At 44.1% G+C, this 24,605-nt stretch overlaps 2 protein-coding genes across 6 annotated transcripts in view; one reads left to right on the top strand and one right to left on the bottom strand.

The window, feature by feature from the left end:
* Positions 1–21,993, top strand: part of BID (BH3 interacting domain death agonist) — a 54,416-nt gene extending 32,423 nt beyond the window's left edge. For both annotated transcript variants that reach the window (XM_059403943.1, XM_059403942.1), the window contains 5 exons: positions 1,741–1,815; positions 6,027–6,237; positions 9,157–9,296; positions 12,584–12,796; positions 14,544–21,993. In XM_059403943.1, coding sequence (XP_059259926.1) covers positions 1,804–1,815; positions 6,027–6,237; positions 9,157–9,296; positions 12,584–12,796; positions 14,544–14,555 — 588 coding nt within the window. In that variant the 5' untranslated portion in view covers positions 1,741–1,803 and the 3' untranslated portion in view covers positions 14,556–21,993. The remainder of the gene's footprint in view (positions 1–1,740; positions 1,816–6,026; positions 6,238–9,156; positions 9,297–12,583; positions 12,797–14,543) is intronic.
* The window catches only part of BCL2L13 (BCL2 like 13), an 85,897-nt gene continuing 81,949 nt past the window's right edge, over positions 20,658–24,605 (bottom strand). For all 4 annotated transcript variants that reach the window (XM_059403937.1, XM_059403939.1, XM_059403940.1 and 1 more), the window contains one exon: positions 20,658–23,650. In XM_059403937.1, the coding sequence (XP_059259920.1) occupies positions 22,838–23,650 (813 nt within the window). In that variant the 3' untranslated portion in view covers positions 20,658–22,837. The remainder of the gene's footprint in view (positions 23,651–24,605) is intronic.

Raw genomic sequence — 24,605 nt, 5'->3', positions numbered from 1 at the left:
GGTGCAGCCTCTAGCTTTGCATGACTGACCCCCAAAGGCCGACAGGAGCACCTGGGACTGGGAGATGGGCACATCTGAGAATAATTGTTTTCTACAAATGTGTGTGGCTACCTGGTATGGAAAGGCATGACTTCCATCAATGCTGGTCTTGGCCTCCTTTTCACTTGCATGTGGGAGCCTCAACGTTGCCTCCTACAGAGGAGTTGGTTGTCTGTTCTTTTTTTTTTTTAAATCTCCTCTACATTTAAGAACCAAGATAAAATTGCCAGATTTGGCTGTTTTTTACTGCACAAAATGACTGTTTGATTTGGTTCAACCAAATCACACATATACATAGGGAGATACATTTTAAGGTAGTATTATATTGTTGATACTGTTCTTTAGAAACCATTGTTCAGGATCTCTCCTGAAGTTATATATATTCCACTTCTTGGGCATAATCTCTTTGAACTCAATCCCCAGTTGCCTTTTGTCCAGTCAGTTGTTTATGAGGGTTATTGTGGTTGGAATAAATGCCATAGAAGAGATTAATCTTTTGTGTAATTGTCAAATATATATTCTCTTTCATTCTTTCTTTCTTGGCCACCAAATGCTAAGAAAACATTTTATTTTCAAAGCTTCTTTTTCTTTACATTTTATAAGAGTTCTTTCTGTATGAATGCCACTGAAACCATGTGGCCTGTGGCTAGAAGTGGTCTGCCTGGCTGTCTCTTACTCCTCACACCTTATTCTTCCATCCAGATAAGCTAGGATCAACCCAGTACACTACCTGCTTCTCAGCATAGTTATGTGGAACAGAAGAGATAATGTGAAGGCTCTGAGAATGGTTGTACGCTGAAGGAAGGCTTGTGTAGTAGTCGTATCAGTGGTCATAGTAATCACAAGAGAGTCCCTGAAAGCTTCTAGGTATACTTTATTAGCTAACTTTCTTCTCTCCTTTTATTTTTTTTAAGATTTATTTATTTATTTATTTGATAGACAGAGATCAAAGGTAGGCAGAGAGGCAGGCAGAGAGAGAGGGATGGGGAAGCAGGCTCCCTGCCGAGCAGAGAGCCTGATTTGGGGCTTGATCTCAGGACCCTGGGATCATGACCTGAACTGAAGGGAGAGGCTTTAACCCACTGAGCCACCCAGGCCCCCCTCTTCTCTCCTTTTAAAAAGATTTTATTTATTTATTTGCAAAAGTGTGCAGTGGAGGGGCAGTAGGGAGGGGCGGAGGGAAACCTAAGCAGACGCTGCACTGAGTCAGAGCCAACTTGGGGTTCAACCTCACGACCCTGAAATCACAACCTGAGCTGAAAACAAGAGTCAGACACTTAAACAACTATGCCACCCAGGTGCCCCAGCTAACTTTATTCTTGTAGGAAAAGCGCTAATGTAAGTATTTGCTTAGAAAGAATTCATGAATGACTGCCCTATTTGCCTGATCAATGAGGTCTTGTGATCACTGAGCTCTGAGTGGGAATGCTGAACTCTGAGGTTGGAGGACTGACCCTGGGGAGTTCTCAGTGCCTTGGTAAGTCTCCATGTTGAGGAAAATTTCACAGTCTGCTCACTTGGTTGCTGCCCAGGTTCCATGCTGAGAAAGGAGTATCCTGGGTGAGTGTGGCTGAGGTGTGAGCTTGACTTCTGTGGCTGGAGCACGCCTTAGAGCCAGGGCCCTCTCTCCTGAGGATCCCGGAGGGGGTGTCCCTGCAGAAAACAGCTGCCTACTCTGTGTGTATGTGTGTTCTCTTCCAGGCTGCTGACTTGGGACACCCACAAAGCCAGAAGCAAGTTGGAGCCTGCCAGATCACCTGTGCCATGGATTCTAAGGTCAGCTCTTGGGCTTCTCCTGGAGGAATGCTTTGGGAGGGGGAGTGAGTGTGGGAGCGAATGTGACCGGGGCCAGGTTGTTTGTCGTGTGTGTGCTGTCAGTGTGGACCCTGCTGACCCCTTCTCTGACAGTGCTGCGGGGAGAAGCCTCACATTCACAGCTTACTGGAGCACAGTAAAGAAGAAAGACCTTGCCTCCTCGTCCTCTTCCCTCTACCTTGTGCCTGGTTTCTCACAGGAAGGGCATGGCAACTTTCTGATTCAGGACCATTTGGAAGTTCTAGAGTTCTTGGAAGCAATCCTCCCAAGGTCATATTGGCCATTCTCCTGGCTTCAGCAGGATGGTACCTAAATGAGTTCTCTGTACTCTCCTTTTAACTAGCTGGATGAGAAAATCATGGCTTATCCAGTCAAAAGCTCTCTATTCATCTACTTCCTATATAGTTTTTCTGTTTCCCTTCTTTGCCAACTTCTGTAGAGGCCCCCAGCCCCAGAGGCTCCTCTGTGTCCATGCTGTGTGCAGCAGCCTTTGTCCTCACCCGCTATTGGGAGAGGTATCTGCAAAAAGTCCAAGGATGGTAAACTTGGTGGCCCACCGTTTCCGAATTCATAGCAACGCCTAGCCCCTGGCAGGTGCTCGAGGTGTAGTTGGATGCTCTCTTGAAGAGCGGAGACCGTGAGGCTTCTCAGCTGGGTATCCAGAGTGTCCGAGACATGGCAGGCTCAGCAGAGGTGGTAGCTGCTTGGCCAAAAGATTTCAGCAGCTTCTTTTGTCTGGATAAAGGTCTATTTTGGTATCCAGAATTCCCTTCCGTTCGGCACCTTTCCTGTCCATTCTGGTCTTCTCCGTGTATGTATATATGTATAAGGTTTCCTTTAGTTTTGCTTGTAGGGCAGGTCTACTGCTGTACTGTGGTTGATCTTACTTATTTAATTTTTTGTAAGTAGGCCTCACAGGGCTTGAACCCTGAGATCAAGACCTGAGCTGAGATCAAGAGTCAGTCACCACGTGCCCCTATTTATTTCTTTCTTTTAAGTAAATCCTACGCCTAAGTGGGGCTCGAACTCAGGATGCTGAGATAAAGAGCTGCGTGCTCTACCTACTGAGTTAGCTGGGTGCCCCCATTCTTGTCCCTTTTAACTTGGCAACTGTTGTGTCCTTTCCTGTATTGTGGAGATGTCTGCCTTAGAACAGCATTGCTATGTCATGCTGTGTGGCTCTTGAACTTCCACGAGTGCTTTTGTCCACCTTGTCCATCTCTCCTGAAAACCTTCCAGTGGAGGAAGGGGGATAGAATTACTCCCAGTGTTTTCTCGTTTTCAAGGTGAGAAAACAAAGATGCACAAGTTGCCCAGTGTCCCATAGAGCTGGGGTTCACAGTGAAACCCTGAACAATTTCCTCTTACATTTCAGAGTTTGGCCCCCATCACAGTTTTCATCCTGTTATAGATTTTTCTAACTTTTTTTATTTGGAGGCTTTTCCAGTTTTTAAAAATTTGTGGCAGAATACATAGCATAAATTTTACCATTTTAACCTTTTTTAAGAACACAGTTCACCAGCATGAAGCACATTCATGTTGTGGTGACACCATCACCACCATCCACCTCCAGAACTTTTCACCTGTTCAGCTGAAACTCTGTCCCTTTTAAATAGTAACTCCCATCCTGCTGTTCCCGTTTGTGGCAGCTCCCTCCACTCTCTGTCTCTGAATCTGACTACTCTCAGTCCCTCAGAGAAGTGGAGTCAAGCAATATTTGTCCTATTGTGTGTCTGACTTACTGCACTGAACACCATGTCTTTGTGTTGGTTTTGGTTTTTCGTTTTTTTTTTTTTTTTTTTTTTTTTAAACTGCTACGGTACCGTTCATGCACATTTTAGCACTTTTTAAAAAATTTTTTTAAATTTTGAAAATATTTTATTTATTTATTTGTTTATTTGACAGAGAGGAGAGAGCACAAGCAGGGGGAGCAGCAGAGGGAGAGGGAGAAACAGGCTCCCTACTGAGCAGGGAGCCTGACATGGGGCTCGATCTCAGGACCCTGGGATCATGACCTGAGCCGAAGGTGGACACTCAACCAGGCGCCCCCATTTTAGCATTCTTTGATTTTTTTTCTTTATATTTAGAGAAACAAAATAAGTGCAGTTGGTTTAGGTTTTTGTTGTTGTTTTTAACTGTATGGTGCTGTTTTTGCCAGGTTTAGGCACCTGGATTGTTCTAGTTTGTTAAAACACATTGGATAGCTTTCCATTTTTTTTCTCTACTCTGAAACTGATTTTATAGCATGAGATTTACTTTTACATATCTCCCTTTTTTTTTTTTTAAAGATTTATTTATTTGAGAGCATGAGTGGAATGGGCAGAAGAGGGAGAGACTCTCAAGCAGACTCCCCACTGAGTGTGGAGCCCAACGTGGGGCTTCATCCCATGACCCTGAGGTTCATGATTTGAGACGGAACCAAAAGCCGGTTGCTTAATTGAGCCACCTCGGTGTCCCTTTATCATTTTTCTTAATATGCTTTTTCCTGTGATTTAGTAGGATAGATGGCTGTCAAATCATATGTCTTTCCAGACATCCATTTCAACTTTTATCACTGGAAGATCAGAAAGAGTCACAGATGGGCACCTGGGTAGCACAGTAAGTTGAGCGTCCAACTCAGCTCAGGTGGGGAGATCCAACCTCATGTCAGGCCCCAGGCTCAGTTTGGAGTCTGCTTGAGATTCTGTCTTCCTCTGGCCCTCCTGCTCATTTGTTCATTCATTCTCTCTTTCTCTCTCTTAAATGAATATGTAAATCTTTTTTTTTTTTAAGGTCCCAGTTTCAAACTTGATTTCTCACAAGCTCTGTTTGTTTTTGGAATTAAATACTATTAGCTCTAAGCCCACCAGGTTTAGTATAGCCTGTTCTTGACTTGTGCCTATCTATCAGTGTCTATCCAGCTGCTTTTCAGGGGGGACTGAGCATCCACAATCCAGCCCCAGCCCTCCTTTCTTCTCTCCAGGCCAAGACATCTCCTTCAGGTAGAAATGAAGGGTGTTCTTGAGTTTCTGAGCTGTTTTGTGCCTCCTGGCCTCAACATACCGAATTGTAAGAATCTGATATAGTAGAGCTTTTATATGATATTTCCCCCCTTTTAAGAAATAATTCTGGAGAAAGAAAGGCTGAATCACAATACATAAGCATCTTGTTTTTTGCATTTCATTTATTTAAAACAATCTGCCCTCTACAAACTGTCCTTAAAGTTTTTTGAAATTTTTTAATGAAAAATTTTCAGAACTTAGAAGACAAATAAATGTTACCAGCACCTTCATCTTCTTCTGCTGAGCTTCTCTTATAGCCAAGTATGTGCCTGTTACATTTTCCTGGGTGATCTCAGTATCCCCAGCCTTCTGGATGATTCCCTTGCTCATCCTAGGTCTTTGCTTGCTCCAAGCACAGCTGGCTGCTGGGGTAGAAGCACTCACCTTTGTTTGCCAAGAACACTGTCCCAGGACAGTCAGTACCCCAGAAACAACCCTCCTGGCTCCCAGAGAGCAGATGCTGAGCTGAGCTCCCACAGCAAGTGGTGCTGGCAAATGAGGGGCTGAGCCCCTTGTGTGAGAGCAGGAGCCATCCCCATACATCTATATTGTGGTGAAGGTCCATATCCTCCTGAAGCAAACCAAGCCTGCCCAAAGGGAGGCATTATCTGTGGTCATTACTGCCCAGGATTTATGGAAAATGGGCTGTCATACAATGCATCTTAGCCCACAAAGGAGACTGTGAAGAATAAAGAGCTTCTAACTGCTGGTTGCATAGCTGATCGGGTGGGCTGAAGGTGCTAAAATAGACATGGGAGTTAGCCAAAGCATGCAGGTGTAAGGATGGCATCCAGTTGATATTTGCTGACTTCCCTAAAACAGCCTTTGGACCTTCTTCCTCCAAAAGCAAGCTCACCCCAGGTCAGTGTTTTCAGGATGTCATGCAAATGTCTGCAGACTTAGAACTTTTTCTTTGGCACCTACGGGGGGCACTGCTTAAAGCAGGCACTGACTGCAGACTTGGCCTCTGCCCACTGTCTGTCGGGCCCACAGGGTCATTCGGACATCTTGGCCCAGTAAGCTATTTGAGGCCCAGCTGTCCCCAGAGCTCCTGCCAAGCTCAGCTGCAGGCAGGGCCTCTGGGCCTGGCCTGGGTTCCTACATGTCTCTCTGACTCCCTTTTTATCTTAGGTCAGCAATGGTTCAGGCCTCCAGGATGAGCACATCACGAACTTGCTGGTGTTTGGCTTCCTCCAAAGTTACTCCGACTCTAATTTCCACAAAGAGTTGGAGGTCCTGGGCCGGGAACTGCCCGTGCCAGCTCACCTGCAGGAGGAGCAAGACGATGGGCTGCAGACAGACGGCAACCGCTGTGGCCACTTCCTGGCGAGTGAGGAGAGAGGTAGGCATCTGACTGCAGCCTCGGCCCCAGATCTGGGCTTGCTGTCTCCAGAAACCTGTAAAGAACCCAAGTTCTGGAAGGGAGCTTGGGGCTGTCTCCCACCTTGTGTCAGTCCATCATAGATGTTTGTGTCATATGGTGGCTTGATCTGGACCTGACGATGCCAGTGACACAGGCCTGATTGAGTTTCCACTTAGTTGATTTCCAGACTGCACCTCTCCTCACCCTCATCCCTGTGCTATCCCTTCCAAGTGCACTTTTTACCCTTCTCTGCCATTGGTGCAGCCTCCACAGATGGAGGCTATCCTGAGTTGAAGGCTGAGGGAGCAGGGCTGGGAAGCATGTTCAAAATCAGCCTCTCCTGGATTCTGAGCACATTAGAATTCCATGAGGAACATTTTCATAATGCGTAGTCCTTGGGCCCGACTCCAGCTGCCCGAACCAGTGTGCTCTAGGGTGGTAAGACTCCCAGGTGTCTATGAGGTATATGCCCTGGTGAGAATCACTGCCCTAAAAGCCTAAGGTGACTCGTGAAGACCTGGACCCAGGCCTCCCAACCTAGCAGAGAGCCGAGTCAAATCCTTCCTCCTGTGGCCCAGCAATCTCCCAGCATTGGATATTGCACTGCCCTCTGGTGGCCATGGGGCAGACCGACAGCTGATCCAGCCTTTGGACCTCCAGCTCTATCTTAACTTGGGTGGATGGAATATGGCCAGAGTTACCCACGAGCCAGGGTGTGCCAAAGACTTTCTGTGATTTAGAGCCCAGGCAAGTTTAGGGGTGGCCCTAGACTTAAGTTAGAGCAACTGGTCCTCTCTGTAAAGGCTTAGGGAGGGCATGGGGGCAGGAATGGCTTGGTTCTCAGAAGCTGCTGCAGGGGTAACTGTAACCAGAGGCTCCCGCCTGAGCTGTCCTTTGCTCTTCCGTACCATTCCTTGCCCTTAGACTGCAAAGCCTGGCTTCACTCAAAGGGCATTTGTAAAAGTGATTATGGGGCTGTATACCATCCCTCACCTCTGGTAGAAAACTGGCCTGTGGGTTAAGTACCTGACAAGATTTGGAAGCAAAAGGCAGAATAGAGGCTCTGTTTACCACAGTTCCATTGGTGAATTAATTTACTCAGCTGAATACTGATTGAATCTGCCAGGACTCCTGAAGTTTGCTGGAACAAAGCAGAAAGGCTCAGAGAGGTCAGTGAGGCCATGAGTGCAGCGGGAGCTCTGGGGAGTCAGGAGAGTCTGGTTGGCTGGAACTGCAGTTGAGCTGGCTTGTGGAAGAAGGGGTACATTTTGGTTCTTTGGAAACTGGTAAGAGGCGATGGTAACAGCATCAGCAGACACTTGCAGGCGGAAAGACTGTTGAAAGGTCGTGTGAATAGTTGGGTTTGGCTAGTGTGTTTGGAGGGAATAGTACAAGTTAAGGTCCAAGGTGTTTTGAGGCTGGGCTTCAGCTTGTCACTTCAGCAGCTGTGAGCCCATGAAGGAGTAGAGAAGTGACATCCTAGCCATGCTCCACGGGTCATGGTGAAGACCAGTGAGGGGCAGGTGAAATGCTGAGGGCACAGTGTCCCAACTAGTGCCCCCGACCCCCTCAGAGCCTCTTTCACTCTTGCACCTCCATGCCCAGCTTGCCACAGCATATCATGGAGAGTGGGCAAGGGCCTGGCAGGCAGCGAGAGGAGGCTTGGAGCTTGCCATCATGACCCAGGTGAGAGCTGGCAGAGAATCCATACCTGGGTGGGGGCGCTGGTGACAGTAGGGCGGACAGGGGTGTCTGTGCTCTGAGATAAGACGGGACACCTACTTGCATCACATGATGTGATAGCTGCAAGCACTGCAGAGGTTGAGATGTCAATCCTGGGTAAATAAGAAGCCAGAGTGAAGGTGCAGACACAGAAAAAAATAGATTTCATGGGGGAAATAACCACAACTGGCATTTATTGAGAACTTACTAGGAGCTTGGTACAGGATACGTTCATTGACTCATTAATTTGTGCATTTTATTGAGCACCTCCTGTGTGCCTTGCCTGTTTTCAGTGCTGTGTATTTCAGTAGACAAAACATTTAAGAATCAGAGCTCTTGGGGTGCCTGGGTGGCTCAGTGGGTTAAAGCTTCTGCCTTCGGCTCAAGTCATGATCCCAGAGTCCTGGGATCGAGCCCCGCACCGGGCTCTCTGCTCGGCGGGGAACCTGCTTCCCTTCCTCTCTCTCTGCCTGCCTCTCTGCCTACCTGTCATCTCTGTCAAATAAATAAATAAAATCTTAAAAAAAAAACAACAACAAAAAAGAATAACTCTTAGGAAGCTTACCTTCTGACAAGGGACTCAGACCAAGAACATAGATAAATGGTGTAGTAGTGAGTGCTGAGGGAGGAAAAAGAGGGGAGAGGGCAGATGGCAGGGCAAGCAGGGTTGGTCTCAGACAGAGAGAAGGAGCTGCCCTTTCTGGCAGATGAGCGGCTGTAACTCGGGCTGGCAGCAGAGCCTCGGCCCTTATGGAGGCTGACACCTGTTATGTGATGGGGCAGAGAACTGGCAGCCAGGAAGGGTGCCATCAGATTCATGCCTCAGCCGCCCATGGTCACAGATGCCCTGGTGTCACTGTCCTTTTCACAAGCAAATGTTGACTCTGTGTGCAGGGAGGGACCTGCTTCTCCAATCTTTCTGCTCACTTAGACCCTTTCCTGGCCCCAGTACCCTGCCCCGGCTGCCCTCAGCTGCAGGTTTCAGGTCTTCACACTGCAGCTCTTCTAGAATAGACCACATGCTCAGCAAGCCCACTGCGGTGAGCTGTACGAATGGGCTCACTGTCTTCCAAAGCAGAATCCCTTTCTATTTCTGGTACGGGGTGGAGTGGGAGGGGTCAGACAGGGCCGTTGTCTGAATCCGCTGTGTCTCTGTGCCCCTGCCTGAACATTTAGATTCTCAGGGTCAAGAGGAAATCATTCAGGATATCGCCAGGCAGCTCGCCAAAATAGGGGACGATATGGATCGCAGCATCCACCCAGGACTGGTGAATAACCTGGCAACACAGTTCATGAATAGGAGACTGTCGGAAGAAGTAAGTGAGAAAATCCACCACTGCCTTTTCTGGGTTAGTCAGGAAGTATGAGAACTTTTTTCAGTGGTCAGGTTTTTTAAAATTTTAATTCCAGTGTAGTTAACGTCGACTTATATTAGTTTCAGGTATACAATATAGTGATTCGATAGTTCTATATATGACTCAGTGAACATCAAGATAAGGGTGCTCTTAAACTCCTTCACCTATTTCACCCATCCCCCACCCACCTCCCCTGGTAACCAGTGGTTTGTTCTCTATAGTAAGAATCTGTTTTTTAGTTTGTCTCTTTTCCCCCTTTGTTTGTTTTGTTTCTTCAATTCTACATATAAGCCAAATCATACTTGTTTGATTTATGGCTTCTACATATAAGCCATATCTTATTTGTTTTTCTTGACTGGGTTACTTCACAGCGTAATATTCTGTAGCTCCATCCATGTTTTTGCAAATGACAAGCATTCATTCTTTTTTATGGCTGAATAATATTCCATGGCATATATACCATATCTTTTTAAAAAAATTTTATTAACATATAATGTATTATTTGCTTCAGGAGTACAGGTCTGTGAATCATCGGTCTTACACAATTCATAGCACTCACCATAGCACATACCCTCCGCAATGTCCATCACTCAGCCACCCTATCCCTACTTTCCCACCCCCCAGCACCCCTCAGTTTGTCTCCTGAGATTGAGTCTCATGGTTTGTCTCCCTTCCCCATCACTTCTTGTCTTACTTTTTCTCTCCCTACCCCCACGATCCCCTGCCCTGCCTCTCAAATTCCTCATATCGGAGAGAACATATAATTGTCTTTCTCTGGTTGACTTACTTTGCTTAGCATAATAACCCCTAGTTCCATCCACATCGTTGTACATGTCAAGATTTGGGGGTTTTTTGATGGCTACATAGTATTCCACTGTATATATATACCACATCTTCTTTATCCATTCATCTGTTGATGGATATCTAGGTTCTTTCCATAGTTTGGCTATTGTGGACATTGCTGCTATAAACTTTCGTGTACACGTGTCCCTTCGGATCTCTACATTTGTATTTTTAGGGTAAATACCCAGTAGTGCAATTGCTGGGCCGTAGGGTAGCTCTATTTTCAACTTTTTGAGGAACCTCCATCCTGTTTTCCAGAGTGGCTGCACCAGATTGCATTCCCACCAACAGCATAGGAGGGTTCCTCTTTCTCCGCATCCTCACCAATACCTGTTGTTTCCTTACTGGTTAATTTTAGCCATTCTGACTGGTGTGAGGTGGTATCTCACTGTATACCACATCTTCTTTATCCATTTATCAATTGATCGACACTTGGGCTGCTTCCATAATCTGGCTATTGTAGATAATGCTGCTATAAAAATCCCTTCGATTAGTGTTTTTGTATTCTTTGGGTAAGTGTCCAGTAGTGCAATTACTGGGGCACAGGGTAGCTCTATTTTTAATTTTTTGAGGAACCTCCATACATTATCCAGAGTGGCTGCACCAGTTTGCGTTCCCACCAGCTGTGCACAAGAGTTCCTTTTTTTCGGGACGCCTGGGTGGCTCAGTTGGTTAAGCAGCTGCCTTCGGCTCAGGTCATGATCCCAGCGTCCTGGGATGGAGTCCCACATCGGGCTCCTTGCTCCTCAGGGAGCCTGCTTCTCCCTCTCCCTCTGACTCTGCCTTCCACTCTGTCTGCCTGTGCTCGCTCTCGCTCTCTCTCTGACAAATAAATAAATAAAATCTTTTAAAAAAATAAAATAAAAAAAAAATAAAAGAGTTCCTTTTTCTCTGTATCTTCACCAACATCTGTTGTTTCCTTTGTTGCTGATTTTAGTCATTCTGGCAGGTGTGAGGTGATATCTCATTGTAGTTTTGATTTGCATTTCCCTGATGATAAGTGACGTTGAGCATCTTTTCTGTTGGCCATCTGTAGGTCTTCTTTGGAAAAATGTCTGTTTATGTCTTCTGCCCTTTTTGAATTGGATTCTTTGTTTTTTAGGGTTGTATAAGTTCTTTATATATTTTGGATAATAATCCTTTATCAGATATCTCATTTACAAATATCTTCTCCCATTCAGTAGGTTGTCTTTTAATGTTCAGTTGTTAATTAAACCATCGAGGTCTGTCCTCTCTCTCCTCTCAGACAGACCAGTGTCCAGTGAGGTGCCTCAATTCATGACTCCCTACAAAACAACTGGAAATAGAATCATAGCATGGTTAATTGTCTTTCAGAAGAATCAACTTACTTGACATTTAGGAAACTTGAACCTTAAGTCAGAGTCAAGCAGATTAACAAATCTAAGCAGATTAACAAAATGTATATGACTCTTCCACAAATAACTTATTCTTTGTTCAGTTTCAGAGAGTTGAATAACAATGTAAGTAGAGAATGTCAAGACACAAGAAAAGTGAATAAATAAATTATTTAGCCTGCTACTCTTAACTTGATGGTTATAATCAATACACATATACTAACAGAGCTTCCAACCCTTACTGGTACCTTATAAGGTACTCTGCCCTTCCTGAAGAAACATAGTGGGAGAGAGAACTGTCCCAAGGCTATTAAATATATGTCTATAGGAGTTCAGAGGAGAGAAGGGTTCCATCCTTTGACTACCAGATGAAAATGCAAATGCTCCTCACTACACAGAAATGTATTTGTCCTCCAAGTTTCAGTCAGCCAGGTCAGCCTCTACCTGCAAGCAGGTCTCCACTCCAGGGATCTCTCCTCTGGAGTTCTCCAGCAGCTGTCATAGACTTGGTAATGTGTTCTGCCTTAGGCCCTCTCCCACAGTGTTAACTGAACTTTGCATCTGAGTTGATGAGCTTGAAGGTCCTTTGGGTCTAATGGTCTATGGACTGCCCCTGCCACCTAGGCTAGGTGAGAATGGCACATTTAGGCCCCTTCATCCCCTTCCCTGGAGCTAGGTCTGCACCAGTAAGATAGGTCTAAGACATCTTGGGTAGTTAACTAATTCTTGACTTCAAGTAAGTGCCTTAGAGGCAGGGAAGGACTTGGGCTTCTTCAGTTCCATTGTCTAAATTTTACACACATGCCCCACAAAAATGGATTTGGTGAATGAGTGTCCAGCTGCGGGGAATGTGCCCAGTGTCCCTTTTTCATTGTCTCTCAAAATTAAATCATTTCTCATTCTCTTTTCCAACCTCCTCAGCTGCTTAATACGTTCCTTCCTGTGAAATGAAAGCACGCTTCCTTCTACTTAACATTGGAGGACTGTTTTCCTCTCATAGGCAGATATTAGTAAACTTGGTGCTGTGTGACCCTGTTTTCACCCCTGCAGGACAGAAGGCAGTGCCTCGCTGCTGCGCTGGAGCGGGTCATGCAGACTTACCCTACAGACATGGAAGATGAGAAGACCATGCTGATATTGGCCATGTTCTTGGCCAAAAAGGTGGCCGATCACACACCATCCTTGCTCCATGAAGTCTTTCGCACAACAGTGAACTTTATTAACCAGAACCTGTTCACCTACGTGAGGAACTTAGTCAGAAATGTAAGAACCAATGATGTCAGCTCGTTGGCATTTCACACTAAATCCTCTTGGTTTCTGCCTGTTCCCTTTAAGGTTTGGAAACCCAATAGAACTCTGCTACAGGACTTCTGTCATCCTTTCTCCCTCTGTTCTAGTGACCAAACCACAAGAAAGGCTTTGGGATCTTCTTGCTTAGGTAGAAAGGCTTGGTTTTGCTTCTGTGAGAAAGTTGTATTGTAGAGGGTGGTAATGACCTTTTGAGCTCCAACAACTTTATTTTTAAGACGAGCTACTATCCGAACATACTTCATAGGTATACTATGCTATACTATTGCTCGAATCAGAATAGGATGGTGTAGGTGGGAGTGGAGCATGAAAGAAGGTGTATCCTCAGCTGAGCTGCTTCCATCTGCTCTCACCTTGTCACAAACATGAAGTATAATTTACTTTTTTTAAAAAAGATTTTATTTATTTGAGAGAGAGAGAGCACAAGCTGGGAGGGAGGGGCAGAGAGAGAAGCAGGCTCCCCGATGAGCAGGGAGCCTGAGGCTTGATCCCAGGACCCTGGGATTTTGACCTGAGCTACCAGGTGCCCATAATTTACATTACCAAACAGGATGCTGGGGAGAGACCAAAACAGTCAAAGGGGAGAAAAACTAAAATCTTCTCCATAAAACCTGTCCAAGATATTAAAAATAAGTTCTTTATGATGCTGCCCAAGAAGGGCCAATTCTTAAAGTTTGTTGCTTCACTTTAACTGGAAATTAAGTAGATGTATCTTACTGTAAATTTGAAAATAATAGCAAATGTTTGGGATTTTGTGTGTCAGAGATATAACCCAGGTATCTAACCCTGTTAATATTTACTGGTAAGTCTCAACACCTTTTTTGTATCTGCCATGGCCTTCATACACGCCAGCATTTTTCTAAGCTTTTTTTTTTTTCTTGAGAGAGAGACTGCACGCAAGTTGGGGGGAGGAGTGGAGGGAGAAGAAGACTAGTAAGTAGGCTCCATGCCCAGTGCAGAGCCTGATGCAGGGCTCAATCTCATGACCTGAGCCAAAATCAAGAGTTGGAACAATGGACTAAGCCACCCAGGTACCCCTATGCCAGCATTTTAAAACAGGAGAATGAATATAAATCTTCAATCAAGTATATTAAGTCAAGCTGAGTTATTAAGAAGAAGGTAAGCCTGAGAATATTCCTGGACAGCTTTCAACAACAACCATCTAAAGGGGGAAAAGTGAGCAAGATGTCATGGCAATCTTTATTAACAGCTTACTAAATACTGAAGGGATGAGGGGCCCCTGGGTGATTCAGTCAGTTAAGTGCCTGCCTTCAGCTCTGGTCATGATCCCGGGGTCCTGGGATAGAGCCCCACATCAGGCTTCCTGCTCAGCGGGGAGTCCTCTGCCCCTCCCCCAACTCGTTATCTCTCTCTCAAAAAAATAAATAAAATCATTAAAAAAAAGTACTGAGGGAATGAAACAGAATCTCCATTCCTCAGACCCACTAAGGTGCTTCTTGGTACTGTAAGTGACTCAACAGATGTGAAGATCTAGATCTCAGCACCTGGGAAGCCTGTTTCTGTGGTTGCTCCCATCTAGGAGGATACAGGGCTCAAAGGATGACAGGACTTCAGAGACTCCAGAGTGTGTACAAAACTTAGCTTCACTTCTGTTGATTGTGGCTCCAGAGTCCTTAAGAACTGAATCCTGGTTTGTGAATTAGACTGCTTAATTCCGGCTTTTTTTCCTTTCCTGCTGTAGGAGATGGACTGAGTGGACACCTCTGCCGAAGCAAGACTGGTTAAAACTTGATATGATGACAACAAAGCAGCTGCCTCTAGCCGAGATGGAGCTATAGCCACTTAAAGTTCTTAGAGAAGATACTCATGAGATAATAGCTATTTATTTCTATTTTAAAGATGTTTTACGCTTGTGATCCATTTAGACATCTTTACATTAACATACTTGAATGGAAATATTGCACATTGTTGAATGAGTTTCATACCATCTTCTAAACCACTACACATTGTGCATTTATCTCATTTCAGTTGTACTGTTCTTCACTTGAAAATTAAATTTAAGAACAGATTGTAAGACAGAAAAAAACCACAATGTTTTTTTGTTGTTCTTAAAAAAAAAAAAAAAACTTTACTATTTGTTAAAGTGGAACCTTGCGGCATGGTCTTATAGCAGGCAAGATTGGGTTTGAGGAGAGCAAGGACTGGAGACGGATGCATATAGCCTCACGAATGAAAAATTCTTCTCAAAGTAGGGAACATTGTAATACTAAGGAAATAACAATCTTCCCATTTAAAAATCAACCACTGTTGTTACCGTGCATATGACCCTTTGGGGAAGCATATGGACAAGAGTAATTAGGTACGGAAAAAAAACTTTCTTGTTACCAAAAACACTTTTCTGTTCCTTGAGAGTTTAATCAGAGGGGAAAATGAGGGGCACGGGGGTGGCTTAGTCGGTGAAGTGGCTGCCTTTGGCTCAGGTCATGATCTTGGGGTCCTGGGATCAAGTCCTCCCTCTCCCTCTGTTCTCTCAAATAAATAAAATCTTAAAAAAAGAAAAAAAAAAAAGAAAATGACTGCACTGTTCAGCATTAAATGCATACCACACCAGGGCTGGGTTGCAACCTGGTTATCTACAATGTGTAGCAAATACTAAAAGCTGCGCAGTATGAAGGCCACCATTTGGAAATCAATCTTCTAATAACGCTGTTACGAATGTTTGGGAGTGAAAAAAATTTTTTTAAGGATGTATGAGGGAAACAAATCAAATCACACATACATACTCATCCATACATGTATCAAAGTGTTCAGATTCTCACTAGGGAGAGATACTTTCTTCCAAAAGAAATAACTTAAATACCAAGAGTCAATGCTAAGGGAAAAGGGCTCTAAAACAAATCATCCCAGACTCTGTTGTAGTACAACTTTTCATAACACTTTAACCTGCCATTGTTTTTGCTTAAATTAACAGGCCACCATTTTAATTCAGTTTATACACACTTCTTGGTGTACTTTTTTTTTTTTTTTTTTCAGGCCAAGTTAGAGTTTTTCAGCCCATAAAGCAAAATTATCACCTTTTGTCCCCAAGCTGGCATTATGAAGAGTCCATTGTATCAAAAACAAGTGGTCCAGTCTTGGGCACATCTCAGCCACAATGACTCAGGCATATATCCTGGAAGTTGGTGGATTTTACACTGGGAAAATAATCCTCTTGGATAGAAAATTTCAATTGAGATGTTTCATCCTGTCTTTTAAATATTTGAATTAAGTGATGGAAATTCCTTGGTTAAAGAGAAACAACTTTCTTCTCCAGGAGATGCTTGGCGTATTTGAAAATCAGATGGACTATTCATCTGATCAGAAGGTCCAATCATTCCTGATCTCACCAGACAGGATCCAGAACTGCAGAGATGCTCAGGGCTGCCTTAAAGGGTCACAGCGCCAAAGCCTGCTATTATTTCCGCAATTTCATTGCTCACTGGGAAACTGAAAAGGGAGTGTCCTTTGGATGTTACGATCATGTTTTCAGAACCCGAGGGCAAAGCAAGTAAGTGGGTACTTACGAAGACCACAAGATTTTCTGAAATGATCCCTCCGAAGTCAGGGCATAAGGTTACCATATGAATAGAAAGAGGAGTCCATCAATTATCTTCAGATCTCACTTTATTTTAACTTCCAATGTGTTCTCCCCAACACACTGTGCCTAACAAAGCACAATTCATAGATAGGAATTTTGTTCCTTTCCCCTGATGAAGAGTTGACTGGCCAAAAGGCCAGGAGGGAAAAGGAGCCAGAATAACCCACATAAATGGAGCAAACCAGAGCTGTGAATGAGGAGAGCTAATGGAAATTCATACAGAAAAAGAAAATACGTGCAATTATGTGAAATGCTTAGGTAAGTTACCAAAATTACCATTTAATTCCAGTAATTTTGAGGAGATGAGAGCATTGGAACCAATAATACATTGAACTCCGTCAAGGAATGAGGTAGGAAGAGGCACTTTTAATATGAAGAAAAAGAGAAATGGAAGACTAGGTAGGATAGCAGGAAAAACACAGGTCTAGGGAAAAAAAAATTCTATCTTTTCCTTTGGTGCTGGCCAAGGACCAATCTATGTAATAGGATAGCTAGAAATCAGGAACCAGGTTATTCCGGACTCTGAAATAGGAAAGATTGTACTGCAACTTCCTTTTATTCCTGGAACATAGTAAAATGTCAGAACTTTTGTTTATAATAATACACCGATTAGCCAATTTCTCCTAGTGGTGCAAAGAGCACTCACTGAGCAAGATTACTACAAAATTTCCCTTAAGAAGCTGAGAAGGGGGCAGGGATCACCTTAAGCCAGCTGTTGCTTTTTAACTTATTACAAGGCCTTGAAAATATCCCTGAGAACATTTCCAACCTGAGCTTACGACTGGAGCAACTGCCTGGCTAGAGCTATTGCAATGTAAACATTAACATGTAGAGAACCCTATTGGTTTCAATTCACAGGAACATGGCAAGCCAGGCAGAGGCTAAATAGTCTTCTGTAAATAAAAGGAAGACACGCTATAGTTACTTTAGTTACTTTAGTTAAATGACTGACCATTTCCACTCTATGGAGCTGTGTATATGAGGTAACTAAGAAATAGTGGCTAAATTTTAAGAAATGTGTGTTCTATAGCCAAGGCTATTATTAACTTTACATTCCCTAGTGTGCTGTGGAATAAAACAGAAGATTTTTCACTGGAAAGTCCCCTACTGTCAGCTTCTGAGCAAGATGTGCCTGGCCAGCTCTCTCAAGCTGCTGACCTCTTGGGTCTTGAGAGGCCAAGCAATGCTCAGAGGTATCCCCCACTTCGCAATTCCTGGCATAGGCAGGAGAAAAGGAAAAGAAGGAACAGATGAAGGGAGAGAAAGTGTCAAGGTGCTGCCTTCAAATTCACTGGAAGATTCCCGTGTCAGACTGGTTTACCCTTGTTGATGAGCAGAAAGATGTACTATCTGACATGTTAGCTGAAAAAGCTAACAAAAGATCTGTATCAGCAGTAACTGCTAATTCTGTAGCCAGAAGGCATCTCCTTCAGTATTTAAGGGGAAAATACCTGGTATAATCAGAAGTTGGGAATAACCCTGGACATAAACTTCGAACATGCTCACTACTTAGGACTATGCCATACCATTGTACAAATCAAGAAAAGTCTCCCTTCAGTTGGCTGCCCTAGTGCAGTGTATGACTGGCACAACCATTTGTCAGGAGCCTAGCAGCCCTGCTTGACAGGGTCACAAAAATGGTAAAAACCAAGAAAAGCGGGCGCCTGGGTGGCTCAGTGGGTTAAAGCCTCTGCCTTCAGCTCAGGTCATGATCCCGGGATCCTGGGATCGAGTCCCACATCGGGCTCTCTGCACGGCAGGGAGCCTGCTTCCCTTCCTCTCTCTCTGTCTGCCTCTCTGCCTACTTGTGATCTCTGTCAAATGAATAAATAAAATCTTAAAAAAAAAAACAAGGAAAGCACTAGACTTGGAGTCAGAAATAATTCATAACCTCGCCTTTGCCTCTCCTATGCTAGAAGACCTTTGAAAAGTCATTAAACTCTGAGGTTTCCTCACTCTGTAAACTGGGGAGAAGGAATATGAATAGAATTCCAACTGTGAAGATAGACTAAGGTATGTGAGGGCGCTCTAGAGCAATCCCTGGCAAACTAAGTGTTCAACTATTTGTTAAAATGACCCACACTTTTTAAGGAAAAGGATAATACAGAAAAAATAGGTATCCTAAACTCAAACCCAACTCACAGTTGAACCTCCTAAGTGATGAATGGTAAAGCAGGAGGAGGTGGTCACTAACGGCAGATCTCATTCCTCCTTTAAGAAAACTTCCCGTACCGTGTTGCTGAGTAGGGTAGCACCCTGTTATCCTCGGTGGTGGATGCCTGAAACTGCAGGTCGTCCTGAGCCCTATATATGATTTTTCCTATATGTCCATCCCTGTGGTAAAGTTTAATTTATAAATTAGGCACAGTAAAGAGTAAAACAACAATAAAATAGAACAATTATAATAATATGCTGTAATGAGTTATGTGAATGTGGTCTCTCCCTCAGTGTCTTACTGCACTGATACTCACTCTTGTCCTGGCGTAAGATGCTAACGGGCCTATGCAATGAGATGAAGGGAGGTGAATGATCAGGCACTGTGACGAGGCATTATACTACTACTGACCTGAGGATACATCAGAAAGAGGATCGTTTGCTTCCGGACCGTAGCGCCCGCGCGTAACCGAGCCACGGGAAATGAAGCTGCAGACAAGGGGACTACTGTCAGGCCTTTGAAGAAATTGGGCCAGAGGCCAGAAACTGTTTCTATAAGTAACCAGTCAACAGGCTCCCTATGAAACATGATCACCACCTCAAGTTCTTTGATAAATTTGTGCAAAAAGACCTCAGAAATTAAAAGAAAGGACGAAATGTTACCTAGAATACCTTTTTATTTCTGTAAAGCATCTCTTAAAATAATTTCAAAATGCTGTATGACACTTGTCCACATCATGCCTTTAGGGAAAAAAGCAAGGAACATTACTTTGTATTATTATTAGAGAGAATTAGCACAAAGGCTGTGGACATTAATTTCCACAAGAAATTAATGGTAGCTGTGGATCAAAAAACCCCATCTCTGGGCTGTTAATTCCCCCAGGACAAACCCAGGGAGCAGCTGCATTTGACAGCAGAGATGGTACAGAAATGCAAGCAACAGAAGGTATCAAGTGGTCAGTGTATGAACTAGATGGCTTTTCCATTTCAGTTGCTTTTTGGTTTCTAGAAAGCTTGCTAGAGAACAGTGATGATTGCAAGAGTCCCCCTAAGGCACACTGTAGATACTGATTTCTTTGGGCCCAGAATTATTATTTTAATACAGAGAGAATAAAATAGAATTCTTTAATTCTGGTATTTTTTCTCAAAAAATCTTCACTGGATTTTTGCCAAGTTTTCAGAAGTCATTACATTCAATAAAGCAATTAAGAAGAATTCTAGAGGACTTACACAAACTTTTTCTGAATAGTTCAAAGAATGAGGAATGAGGGGCGCCTGGGTGGCTCAGTGGATTAAGCCGCTGCCTTCAGCTTGAGTCATGAGCCCAGAGTCCTGGGATCGAGCCCCACATCGGGCTCTCTGCTCGGCGGGGAGCCTGCTTCCCCCTCTCTCTCTGCCTACTTGTGATCTCTCTCTCTGTCAAATGGATAAATAAAATCTTTAAAAAAAAAAAAAAAGAATGAGGAATGATAAATGATTTTTTAATTCCACCTTTGAGCTCTGTAAATAAACAAGTTGGATTTATTCTGAATCTGCCTTTTACCTTAGATTCAGATGTAATATAAGTTAGGAGGGGGAGAAGAAATGGCCTACGACCAACCCCACCAAAAAGAGGGAAATGGGAGGTTGAGAAATTTTTTTTTTTTCATAGCAAAAAATGGGAGCTGCTGTAAGAAGCAGTCCTTATCAGGGTATTTCCCTTACACTGCCAGAGGCAGAGGGTAAGGAAGTGAAGAAGGAATGGGGACACTGATGTGTCCTTTTACTCAGGAAATGACATTGATCTACTCTAGAGAAAGCCACTGGAAAAGAATATTAACTAGTAGTCAGGAAGATACAATGGGCCAGATCACTTTGGGTTAATATTCAACAGATGGGGAGACAATCGGGGCGTGGCAGCATCCTGTCACACATCTTAGGCTCCTTTTGTGGAGAACACACACTCAAACATCCTTAGCCACAGATCACCTTTTAGTAGCTCCAAAATAAACCTGGCTTCTACTAGTACTTTAATGTGTCTGAGGGTTTGAGGATGGGTTTGAGGGTCCAGAGTTTAAAAGTGTGAACACTGGAAGGAAAACATTTTATTATGAAAGAGAAAAAAAAAAATCAAGGTAACTCACCAGTTTGCTCTTACCCTATGCAAACACAAAAGTAGCAATTAGAATACAGAGTAACCCAATGTCAGAGCCAACTGTCAGAGTCCAAGGAAAACCATCTTTTCCTAAATTAATTGCATTCCTCCCCACTCTAGCTACTCTAATCAAAGTGCACCAAAACCCTTAAGAATATCACTCTCTAAGACATGAAAACTCAGAACATAAAGACATACTGCAGGGGTGCCTGGGTGGCTCAGTGGGTTAAAGCCTCTGCCTTCGGCTGGGGACATGATCCCAGGGTCCTGGGATAGAGTTCTACAACAGGCTCTCTGCTCAGCAGGGAGCCTGCTTCCGCCCCCCTCTCTCTGCCTGCCTCTTTGCCTACTTGTGATCTCTCTTTCTGTGTGTCAAATAAACCAGTAAAATCTAAAAAAAAAAAAAAAAAAAGACACTGCATAATAAACAGACAAACATACTTCAGACCTTTCCTCAACCAACTTTGACATAATATTGCTTTAAGGAGAAGATTTCATTTTAGAATATAAATTTAAAAAAGAAAGCACATTTAAAACGTAAGTTTTGGTGATCAGGATAGTAAAGTAATTTTATTACAAATTTCAGGATCTAAAAAGTAATTTGTTACATTTACTAAGATAAATCTGAGATGACCTGTACCAAGCGTGTGTGTCCTGCATAGTGACACTGATCCTCCCACATGAAAAGATACAGTCCCACCCTCCTTTAGGGATGGGATTGGCCAGATGCAAGAAAGTTATGCTGATTCTCAACTAACACATACTGATTAGAATCATTTTGGTTTATCACTCTGGCATTTGGACCGTAAAGAGTTCAGGGAAGAAGTCTTATTCTTGAACTGTGAAAGCCAAACTAGAATCTCAAGGGTAGCCTCAAGAAATTCAAGCTTCTCTTTTGCTACTTTTTATTTCAGTAGTATTTAGGGAGACTTTCTGTATTTAATAAGAGTTATCATTCAATTGGTCTGTAAGACCAAGTACAAAATCTTTATCACAAAGCAAGAGACCGCAGAGAAGCTAGCTGACCAATAAGAAGACAGGCCAGATAAAGGGAAAACACAGAGCCCAGAGTATAGACTGTAACCATCTAGCAACAGAGATGCTGCCAGCAAGTAACCATAAGCTCCACAGGGTGGCCATATATAAAAGGGCCAGAAGAGACCTCGGATAGGCCATCTAAGTCATCCTGCTTGTAAATCAGACAAATACTGCTCTCTAACCAGTTACTTGCCCTTGCATTCACAGGCAGGGAACCCTAGGTCTCTTTTATATTTGTGTTTTTTTAAGATGACTAAAGGCAAAATCTTTACAAGGTGGAGCTGTAGGAAGCATCAGGGACTTAGTGGGCCCGGAGCAAGCACTCTCCCATGGGGCCTTATAAAGAACCTGGGGGTGAAGAGGAGCAGTGCAGTACCTGAGAGGCAGCTGAGACATAAGGGGAGAGCACCCTCCCGCTACAGGACTAAGAAGGTAGGGAAGAAAAGAAGAGCCACAAAGGAATGGCTGCAAAACCACAGCATGTTCATCAGGAAAGATGAAATTCCAAGGGCAGGAACAAATCAGCAGCTGAAGGGCCCACAGCCAAGCCCTCTTGCCTGGGAACTTCTATCCCAGATTCTCCAAAATTAACCGTTTCCCTGTAGAGCTATGGCTCTTCACGGGAACAATTTTGCCCCCAGGGGACATTTGGCAATGTCAGGAAACATTTCTGGTTATCACAACTGGCGGAAGGGTGCTACTTGCATTTAGTGGTTAGAGGCTAGGGAGGCTGCTAAACAATCCTACAGCGCACAGGACAGCCTCCTACAACAAGGAATTAATCACGATGTCATTAATGCCAAAGCTGAGAAACCCTGTTCTAGAGGGAGTGCTTGACACATAAGATGCCGAATTTCGCAGAAGTCAAGGCCCTTGGAGCTTACAGTCAGACAAACGTGATTGCCCTCCACCTGAAGCCCTACTGTGCGGATCCATCACTGCCTTGTTGAGCAGAAGTCCCCCATTACCCCAGAATGTTCCACAAATGTCCAAATCAGCTGTTGGTGGTTCAAATTCAGTCAGTATAGCTAAAATCTTACATCTTTTATGTCTTCTTTCTTTTCTGAAAAATCTATTTCTTTCTCAGAGCCAGTGCTACCCCCACTGCTACAGCCAGGATGGCAATGGCGGCGGCCCCTCCAAACAGCAGTATAGACTTGCCCTCAAACAGGGGGCTGGCCTTCTCTTCAGCAGGGGAGGGGCCTTCTTGAAGACCCTCTCTCCTCACACGCTTCTCCTCTTCACTCAGCAGTGTTGCTGTGGGTTCCAGGGTGGGGATCAACTCAGCTTCCCATTCAACAGATTCAACCATTGCTGCTTTTGTCTTCATTAAGCTCTCTTCTTCAAGTTCCACGAACAAAGACGTAGCAGGGCTGACTTTCTCCACTGTCATCCCTTCTGTGTCAGGCTCCCTCATCTCCAGCAAGGAAGTGGCAGTGATATGTGGAAGCAAGGGAGCTGGTGCTTCGGGGAGCACCTCCCGCAGCTCCTTGGTTGGCAAGATGATGGGTGCCACGGCAGCCTCTTCCACGCCTTCAGGAATTTCTTCTTTCTCCACATGCACAATGTCAGAATTAGAAGAGTTGTTCTCACTCTTCTCTCCAGCCCCGTTGCTATCTAAGCTTTTGACTTCTTCAGGATCCATTGCAATCTGCTGCCAGGACTCAGGACCTAGGGACACTGGGAGGCTTTCTGTGTGCCAACTCTGGCTGGCTGACAGTGAAACAGGTAAGCTCTCTGACTGCCAGGAAGTGGTCACAGTAGGAGACTCTGGAGGACTGACTTGTCCAGAGTTGTCACTGGGAAGGATATAAATGTCATTGCTATCTTCTGCAACAATTCCAGGGTACTCCTCCTCCTCTGATTCAAGGTTAAAGACAGTGCCCTAGAAAAGAAGGAGGAGAGTCAATATAAAGAATGGTAAATACATTTAAATCAATGTAAATCTGACATGCCTGGGTGGCTCAGTCCGTTAAGCAGCTGCCTTCGGCCAAGGTCATGATCCCGGGGTTCTGTGATCAAGTTCCACGTCAGGCTCCCTGCTCAGTGGGGAGCCTGCTTTTCCCTCTGTTGCTCCCCCTGCTTGTGCTCTCTCTGACTGATAAATGCATATATATAAGTGTCTGACTCTTGGTTTCCGTTCAGGTCATGATCTCATGGTGGTGGGCTTGGTCCCACTGGGCATCAGGCTCCACACTCAGCACAGAGTATGCTTGAGATTCTGTCTGTCCTTCTCCCTTGGGCCCTCCTGCTTGTGTGTGCACTCTCTCTCTCTCTCAAATAAATAAACATTTTAAAAAATAAAACAAATATAAATCTGGAAAAAAATTCTTTCCTAAACTGAAGTTCTAGAAATAAATAAAAAAGTTTCTGATTGAAGCATTTACCTGGAGACCATTGAAGAATGGAAGAATTTTTAACAACACGGTCCTTGGACCAGTTTCCTTGAAGCTAAAAAACCAAAATTTGATTTTTATATTTAACTCAATGTATTTATATTTGAAGTGGTAATGCAAAACAGCAGAGAAAACAAAGGCAAGCACCTTGCTTTCAAGGAACTGATCATTTAGGCAATGCTATCCTACAGTACAAGTGCTAATAAGAGCTGAGATGGGGGGAAAAAAGAGTTGAGATGGGAAGGTGCTGACTTCTTTCGGTGAGGACTGCAGCAGGCAGGGAAATGACAGAGCTTCCTGGAACATTTTAGGTATCTGAAGGATGGGTCAGGTTCCATGGTGAAAGCCCATGTACAAAACACACCACCAGCAAAAGCACAGAAATATAAAAGAGGGGAACAGTAAGTAACCCAGTTTGAGTAGTGCACAGTGCACATGAAGAAT

This window comes from Mustela nigripes, chromosome 6 (genome assembly GCF_022355385.1).
Source record: "Mustela nigripes isolate SB6536 chromosome 6, MUSNIG.SB6536, whole genome shotgun sequence".
Lineage (NCBI taxonomy): Eukaryota > Metazoa > Chordata > Mammalia > Carnivora > Mustelidae > Mustela > Mustela nigripes.
The sequence above is the reverse complement of the archived record's forward strand: the minus strand, read 5'-3'. Positions and strand labels throughout refer to the sequence as shown.